We start from the raw sequence: 8,755 nt of genomic DNA, 5'->3' as shown, positions 1-8,755 counted from the left end.
AGATAGATAGATAGATAGATAGATAGATAGATAGATAGATAGATAGATAGATAGATAGATAGATAGATAGATAGATAGATAGATAGATAGACAGACAGACTATCTTTCATACAACAAACTGCCTCCCTTGCAGCCTCGCCTGTATTAGATCTGCATTAAATAAATGTCCCTCCAGGGTATTGTTGTTCAGCTCTGGCGGTTATACATCCAGTGTGTAGTAAAAGTTGTGGGCTATTGACACCATCATGGCATTTGCACCCACAATGTTACAGTTAAACTTTATACCACAACTGGCTTTGCTTTGGTATGTGCAGCAGTGCGACCGGGTGAAGCACAATGCAGGCCCAGATGCTCGAAGTTTTAACAGTGAAGTCCAACAATGATGTTCAGAGCTGTAGAAAGGTAGAGAGTTCCTCCTTGACTAGAGATTGTTTTGGGTCTTTCACTCTTACTTCCTACAGGCGCCTCTCCAACCCCTCGTTTTTACAGTGCTGTAAAAGTGGCTGTAAAACGATGCATTGTGCGCCGTTATTGGGGACAGCTTTCAGCAACTAACTTGTTAACCTCGGGGTTCTGGTTACTTGGAAGGCGTCGTAGTCCTCGGTAATCATTTGCGAATTATCGTGATATTTCTTCTTTTTTTTTTTTTTTCTTCCCAAAGCTAAAATGCAGCACAGGTATCTTTAAGAGTTTTCTCTTTACTTGGACTAAAACAAAATATACGACACATTAGAGTTGGCCGCTCGGTCTGGGAGGAGTCTGCAGTCGACTGGTGTTTTAATTGGCTGCAGTCTTCAGTGAGAAGCGTGAGTATCAGTAATTATTCAGCAATGTTTTTGCACAAGAAATGTCAGCCAGAGAGGGCCATCTTCATCCGCCGCCAAATAACAGCGCGACGATGTCATGTTCCAACAACCAGGCTGGGAACTCCTTCTTTGTGGACTCCTTAATAAACGTGAGAAGCGACGGCGCTCCTTATTACCAAAGTAACAGTCTGTATTTGCCACCGGCTTCGGAATATTCATATGGGATCACCAGCGGCTCCTGTTTCCCGACAGTCGGGAAGCGCAGCGAGCCAACGACTCACAGCGTGATTCCGTCCTCGGTTCCGTATGTTCAGGGGATGGAAACGTGGCTAGAAACGTCCAGGTCCTGCCGAGTGGATCAACCCTGTAGCGGGCAGCATTTGGCTCAGTGTTCGTTTTCGCCGAGCATAAAGGAGGAGAGCGCCTGCTGCCTTTACGAGACAGACAAATGTCCTAAAGGAGAGTCAGCGGATGACATATCCTACTCTACCGCGTCCTGCCCCGTTACCCCCGGCAACACCGTGCCAGTCCCGGGCTACTTCCGCCTGTCTCAAACCTACGCGTCTTCCAGGTTATATCACGATGTTCAGCCAGACATGAATCACTTCAGTCTGCAGCGACCCAGCCGTTTTGAAGGCCAGCCCTCACAGCCGCAGTCCGCCTCTGCGGAGCCGGAGCGCGGGGAGAGCCATGAGGAGGCGCCCGGCTCTGCGCCGTGCGCTCCGGCCAGGGAGGAGGAGGACACCCGCCTCTCCTCGGAGAGCTCGTCTTCCACTGAGCCTGCAGAGACGGAGTGTCCAGATAAGTCCGTAAAAGGTGAAAACTTGAGAAGCTGCTGCAGAATGACGCAAAAAAAAAAAAAAAAAAGAAAAAGAAAAAGAAAAAAAAGATAAACCTTCACAGGACCGTTTTTTTTCTTTTTTTCTTTAAGTGGGCGGTTATTGTTTTACGGCCAATTAAGGTTTCGGATGTATTATAGAGGAGTAGTTTCAGCTTTAGCTGAAACAGGAACTCTCATGTCTGTGTTTGTTTGGGCTGAGACAAATTTGACCATGACTTGGCCAATCACAGCCTAGGATTGGATCTATTGTGCCTGTTTGGCTGTATTTAAAATGGAACCAGGCCTCAACTAGTAGCGCTTTTGTGTGGCATCATTGCTTTTTCATTTGTTTTTATTGGCACAATCCCTGACCTCAGTAACTGAGCGAGGAAATCATTAATTTAAAATGTTGCATTGACGAGCAATGAACAGGAAAGTTTGGCTAACGGGGTTCATACCTAATTTATAAACTGTAAACACATTTCATTTGTTTTAACAGTGAAATTGCTGCATATTCACAACGGTTTTTGTCGTTAAAGGGACGAACAGTACGTCACTGTGGTGTATTCTCATCACTTTTATGACCTGCTTACATAATTTTGCTTCAGGTTTACCATGGTTTATAGAAACATTTTTGAGATACTATCGTTTAAATTGTAGCAATACTAAAAGGGATGAACAGTCAGAACTCAATTACATTCAATTTATTTAATTTATATTGCTTAATTTCACAACTGATGTAATTGTAAGGCACTTGCAGCACAGAAAGGTTCAATCTGTAAGCATATGAAGTTGAAACTATCCAATTTTATCCAACTATATAGACAATCTCAGATATACATACATACACTCCAACTTGATCTTAGACTGCATTGGAGTCAAATTCAGTTTCTAATGGTAACTGCTATAAAACTGTCCACAATGAAGCCCAGTCAACTGCAAGAAATCAATGAATTGATCTTGAAATAAAGCAGACTACCTTCTTGACTGAAGTAGAAAAAAATTGTTCTTGAATTTACCTGAGTGGAAGGACAAAATTTCTCCCCTGGTAAATGGATTAGATTGAACTGTAAGATAAATTACAACAATTGTTCTGAGCATGTCTGGGATTGTCTTTATTATTTCTAGTTTAAACAGACATGATTTTCCTGTTTGTAGTCAAAGAGTACTGACACCACATTGTACTTCAGTTTAACCTTAATTTTACTGCAAAATGAAAATAGCAGTGGAACTGTAGCTCGATGCTGTATAACAACAAAGAATCAATCAATGTTTTTGTTGCGCCAACAGTCAAGTTAGTGCATTCGCAACACTTCTTACTGCTGAGACAACGGACAGTCTGTCACTGATCTGCACATATTACATCTATCTACAAATCTATCTACTGTAGATTTGCAATGCATTCTGATATAAAAAGCTCTATGTTGTAATAAATACAATAAATATTCACCAAAATTAAAAATAGCAAGCCGTCCATAATGAAATGAAGCGGGCTACATAAAGCAATAATGTTGATCGATTATGATTCCTTAATTTTAACGCGAGCTAAAGACATTTCTTCCTAAAATCATGAATACGTAATTGATCATTTAGTTTATATGGTAATTTATCAACAGTACAGTTTACAGGTGTTACAGTTGAACCCGTTAACTGATAATTGTGCCGTAGCAGGGACTTTATTTATTTATTGTTATTTTTAGCTATAAGAAATGAAGTTGTCTATCAAAAGAATTAACAATAAATTTTAGACATTTATTAAATTTTGAGAGATGTATACCCGGTATAAATAAACGGCTGAACTGGAAACACGTTTGGCTTTCGTCACATTTGTGCGTAAGATTGCCATGAAAACCAAACAAACAAACAAACAAACTTAGTGCAATAGTTTTGGTTTTAGTTTTTTTTTTTTTTTTTTTTTACTTCAATTCTAGCATTTATTACTCCGACATTAACTCTCACGTAATCTCAAGCAATTTAGTGTTTATGTTTACATTTCATTTCCACAACACACACACCTTGTCTTTTATGATACTTGTTGCCTCTACTAACACTGCGATACATTTCCCCGCCGTTGCAGGAGATGGCAAAATGGAGAGCACGGCCAACTGGCTGACAGCAAAGAGCGGCAGAAAGAAGCGGTGCCCCTACACCAAGCACCAGACTCTGGAGCTGGAGAAGGAATTCCTCTTCAACATGTACTTGACACGGGAGCGTCGCCTGGAGATCAGCCGCAGCGTGCACCTCACCGACAGGCAAGTCAAAATCTGGTTCCAGAACCGGAGGATGAAACTGAAAAAGATGAGCCGTGAAAACAGGATCCGGGAGCTCTCCAGCAACTTTGGGTTTTCGTGAGACTTTGATGAGAAACGCCCTCTTCCTGTTCCTCCTTCCCTGATCCTCCTCCTCCTCCTCTTCCTCCACCCAAACTGTGAGAGTGCCCTTGGAGAAACAAGGACCCGACTGCTAACTTATTGATCAGAGCTTTTCTTGTCGTGGATTTGTATTTATACATGGTCACATTTGATCCATCCAGTTGTTCAGGCTTGTACATAATTATGCGCTCAATCTGAGTGACCCATTGGATTTTGCATGCTGGACTGACCACTGGCTCATCTGTGTTACAGTTAGATGTAGGACTTAATGTGATGATTGAAAACAAAAACAAAAAAAAAATACAAGAGGTCTGGTGAAAATTTGCACATTAGCTGCTCAGATGAATAAAAAGAATATAACCGCACAAAACCACAGGCTTTGTGCGTTGCTGTAAATGTTTATTTCGTTCAGTATTTTCTTTTTTATTATTATTATTATTATTATTATTATTATTATTATTATTATTATTATTATTATTATTATTATTATTATTATTATTATTATTATTATTCAGCGGAATTTCTGCACAGCAAACTTTTTTTTAGAAACCCGACATGTAACACTGTTTTTTTTACCTTTGCCTAATTTTGACCAGTCCTGGTTTAGCAACACCAAATATGTTAAATGTAACTTTTTTCAGCTCACAGGCTAAAGGAAAACGTCGAAACCAAGGCTTTGTTAGCGATTTGACTCACCACTAACAGCTTTTAAAGCGAGTTTAGGCAAAGCATCACCGTCGACATCGGCCACACTTACAGGTAGTTTAGAGGGACGGGAGCCTCGGCTTTTCCATGTAATTTGGGCGCTATTTTACTGGGAGAGGAAACTTTTTGTCCAGAGTTAACGATTAAAATAACAGCAGCATCTCATGGAGGTTAACCAGTAATGACGGTAAATGTTCCAACGAGGGTGACGGGGGAGGGCGGGGGGTGCGAAGACGCCTGGAGATCCCTCAGCAACAAACTGTGTTCAACTCACTGATGTTTTGTGGAATTGCTTCAAGTTAGGTGGTTCTTTAACTCCAGCAAGTTTTCAACAGCATTTTGACGTCATTACACACACCTATGCTGGCTAGACTGCTTTTGAGCTTCACTCTTCAGTTATGACGTACGTTGCCTTTGCAGAAGGAAACGCCACCTTTTCCATGTCTATCCAACTCCAAAACTTATTTTGTAATGGCTGCATGTGGCTATGTCTGGGTTGTTTTGATATCTTATGTATTTATTTATTTATTTGGTTGTTGGATGTCTTGAAGTCATAAACTACTTGATGGACAACAATAGCCCACTATAATCTATGCTCGTAATCGCAGACTGTCTTTTCTTTTTTAATTTCTGAAATCACGCTTTTTAAAAAATAAATGTATGTGCATGGGTTACTTTTCTAGCAACATACGGATAAAAACATGCTTTCACTCTTAAAATTATACAGAGAATAATGAAAAAAAAACCCACACCAATCGTTTTGCAGGAGAGCAGGCTGTTGCGTGGTTTAGGTAGTCTCATGTTGTTGGGCTATTTATTTTATGTTCCCACAACACGAAACTGCCTTGATTACCTCAGTGAAATTCGTCTTATAATTAAACGCGAACCACGTTGGATTAATGTTCATTAATAATTTGGGACGAAGTGCATCGGCTCTTTAAAACTGCAGTTCAAAAGCATTGAGCTGCAGGAGGGAGGGCATTTATCTGTGCGTAAAATACAACAATCAGACAGGAGAATTCTGTTGTTTCTGCAGGTTTTCAAAAAATACAATCAGATTGACAGGAAAATCACAGGAAGGGTTGATATTTAAATTATAGGCTGGAGTAATAGTATAAAAAAATAATCCAATCGTTTTTAATTATTTTTTTTACGTCCACTAGAAAAAGTGTGGACAGACAAGGCCTCGGTTATGATCACTGCAGTCTCGCCAGTTGCTTTAAAAAAAAGAAATGCCGGATGCGTCTGCTCGGACCGTGCAAAGAAAGAAGACAAAGGCTGAGCTTTATTGGTGATATTTAGCTTAGACAACCCGGCTGTAACCTGAAGAAAAACAACCCAATTGCCCGTGATAAAATGAACCGTTATATGGCACCCAAATAACTCCAGCCCCGCTTGGAATGCCTTCAAAGACACAGCTTGGTTATCTCTTGGAAACTTTCCTCTAGGTTGTTTACAATATAATTTTTTTTTAAAGAAGGTAACAATAAAAGGTATGGAGCACCATTACATTTTAGATGTTCTAAAATTTCATTTTAAAGTCTAGCAACTTTTCACTTTTGTATATTTTCAAAAGTAGCAAACAAATCGATTTTTTTTTTCCAAAAAGAAGCTTTGAAGATCCAATAACCTTGTTCATGTGTAAACACACGGATGTCCTCTGTTGCACTAAAACGAGATCCCTTGACTAAAATCACAACATTTATTGCTTATAAAAGGAAATATTTGCCAATAAAAGAGCGAACATTTGCTATTAAAATATGGTGAGTGAAAATGGTGGCCCCCTTTTTAAGCTGAGCGGTATACAGGCTGATTTATTATTTATTGTTCTGTCCCACGGTCACGTGTTTTGGGGCGCCCTATCCAGTTTTGGACAGGGTTCAACTTACTGGACGGAAGGAGCTCCTAGGTGGCGCACCAACAGGACACCTTGCAATGGAATGAATCCCTTCTCTCGTCATTGCAGGATTGTAAAACCAAGGTTTTTTTTTTTTTACACCCTTTTTTATTTGGTACCTTGCATATATATTTTCTTTCTTTACTCCGGCGCAATGGGGACGAGCTACTACGTTGACACGCGCATTCTTTCGGAGCAAGAAGAAATGGCACCGATGAGGTACTCAACCTCTGCAGGAATGGAGCAGGCGGCGCACACCGAATATGGCGGACAGGAGCCGAAATCCTCTATTTTCAGTGGATCCTGGAGCACCATCGCGGCGCATCCTCCCAACGCATACGTACACCATCAATACACCGGGGAAGCCGATGGCATGCTTGCGCGTTCCTGGGCGTTGGACCCGGTCTCCGCGTCGCTGTGTTTGACGGGAATCCCGTCTGCAGCCGCGCATTACGAGATAAAGCCCGAGCCGCTGCTCGGCGGTGCCGAGTGCACGACTCTGGAGGCGCACGCACCCCTTTTGTCTGACATTGAAAACGGAGCTTCCCTCACGGAGATTCCCTGCGATACACCACCCACATCTGCAGCCAGCGACGACAAGCTGACGGCAGAGAAAAGGGATGCGGTTGATGCAAGTAAGCAGCCCAACGCTTTCCTTTACTGATGCAAGTGCGTGGCCTAATAAGTCAGGTGGATGTGGGAAATGTGTATAATTTTATTTTTTATTTTTTGACAAATATAGGAGGGTCTTAATCTGAGACATAAATCCTGTGCAAGATGACCTGGGGTGGGGGGAGGATGGTGGAAACTTTTGCTTAAATGTTGGTTTCTCTGTGTTTGATTCAAAATAGAACTAAAAACAACCATGAAATATTGAAAGAACCCGATCATTGCTCAGTATTGATATTTCCCTCATGGTGATGTCTTCCTCCAGACAACCCGTCGTCCAACTGGCTGCACGCAAAGCCGACCAGGAAAAAGCGCTGCCCCTACACCAAGCACCAAATCCTCGAACTGGAGAAAGAGTTTCTCTTCAACATGTACCTCCCCCGGGAGCGCAGGTACGAAGTGGCGAGGCTCCTGAATCTGACAGAGAGGCAGGTGAAAATCTGGTTCCAGAACCGCAGAATGAAGATGAAGAAGGAAACCAGAGACAGAAGGAAAGACAGCTAGTGCCCTCTTTGCGTTTAAACCTGGCGGAGGGGGATGGAAGAGGGGCGGAGAGGGGGGACTTATAATTCCTGGTACGTGTTGTTGTAAATTAATGTTGTTGAAACAACGCGGAGTGTCCATTTTCCCCCCCCACTGATTTTCTGTGATTGTGTCTCGTGGTGGATTTAGATATCTTGTATTTTTTATTTTATTTTTTTTTTTGCGCACACAGTGTGTTGACTCTGTAGGCCGTTTATGATTTGCATGAACCTTTACTTGACTACCTAGCCCATCGATATCCTTCAGCTACCTATCTGCATTGATTAACTTATTTTTTTTTATTTTTTTATTTTATTTTATTGCGGCTAATTGTGTTTAAATGTTTGGATGCATTTGTGAAAACCCTGCGCACACTTGAAATACCTCACATGTACTGATTTTATTTAAAATAAAGTGTAGTTTGTATCATACATTTGGACGTGTAATGTCACAGTGATTCGTTTTCATTTGAATGAAGTATAATGCACCATGTTTTTGCACATGTGTAATAAACACAATACGCTGCAGTGTGGGCTAGAGTCGGCCAAAAATAAAACACACATTCAAATGGTGTTTCTTGGTTTTTGAATTTGGTTCCAACTGACTAAAGGTTTAATTTCCAAAGCTACAAAATATTTCAACTAGGTGTGGGGGCAGCGGGGGAGGGGGGTAATTTAGGTGAACAAAATGCAAAAAGACACTTTGATGTCAGTTTATTGTAGTTTTCTGGGATTTAATCGTAAAACGAATTAAAAAAAACGCCGTTTTAATTTTATTTAATGCAAGAAACTGACTTGAAAGATAAGAAAGTTAGTAATGATTATGGGCTGTTATAAAATTATTAGGATTTATCCTATAACGAACCCATTTACTTTTTATATTATTATTATTATTATTATTATTATTATTATTATTATTATTATTATTATTATTATTATTATTATTATTATTATTATTATTATTG

General features: G+C 40.5%; 2 protein-coding genes across 2 annotated transcripts; both read left to right on the top strand.

Annotated features, from left to right (window-relative positions):
* Nucleotides 1–59: 59 nt before the first annotated feature.
* Nucleotides 60–4,400, top strand: hoxa10b (homeobox A10b). The gene is made up of 2 exons (XM_008432500.1): nucleotides 60–1,622; nucleotides 3,704–4,400. The coding sequence occupies exons 1-2, from the start codon at nucleotides 848–850 to the stop codon at nucleotides 3,976–3,978; spliced, it is 1,050 nt and encodes a 349-aa protein (XP_008430722.1). The 5' UTR covers nucleotides 60–847; the 3' UTR covers nucleotides 3,979–4,400.
* Nucleotides 4,401–4,504: 104 nt separating this feature from the next.
* On the top strand, nucleotides 4,505–8,341 carry hoxa9b (homeobox A9b). Its single transcript, XM_008432502.1, has 2 exons — nucleotides 4,505–7,235; nucleotides 7,535–8,341. The coding sequence occupies exons 1-2, from the start codon at nucleotides 6,464–6,466 to the stop codon at nucleotides 7,771–7,773; spliced, it is 1,011 nt and encodes a 336-aa protein (XP_008430724.1). The 5' UTR covers nucleotides 4,505–6,463; the 3' UTR covers nucleotides 7,774–8,341.
* The last annotated feature ends 414 nt before the right edge of the window (nucleotides 8,342–8,755 follow it).

This window comes from Poecilia reticulata, linkage group LG16 (genome assembly GCF_000633615.1).
Source record: "Poecilia reticulata strain Guanapo linkage group LG16, Guppy_female_1.0+MT, whole genome shotgun sequence".
Taxonomy (NCBI): Eukaryota; Metazoa; Chordata; class Actinopteri; order Cyprinodontiformes; family Poeciliidae; genus Poecilia; species Poecilia reticulata.
The sequence above is the reverse complement of the archived record's forward strand: the minus strand, read 5'-3'. Positions and strand labels throughout refer to the sequence as shown.

Excerpts from the sequence above, each read along its gene's own strand:
- hoxa10b (XM_008432500.1), top strand. The coding sequence starts at position 848 with ATGTCAGCCAGAGAGGGCCATCTTCATCCGCCGCCAAATAACAGCGCG. Across the intron at positions 1,623-3,703 it reads TCCAGATAAGTCCGTAAAAG|GAGATGGCAAAATGGAGAGC; the intron begins GTGAAAACTTGA and ends CCGCCGTTGCAG.
- hoxa9b (XM_008432502.1), top strand. The coding sequence starts at position 6,464 with ATGGTGAGTGAAAATGGTGGCCCCCTTTTTAAGCTGAGCGGTATACAG. Across the intron at positions 7,236-7,534 it reads AAGGGATGCGGTTGATGCAA|ACAACCCGTCGTCCAACTGG; the intron begins GTAAGCAGCCCA and ends GTCTTCCTCCAG.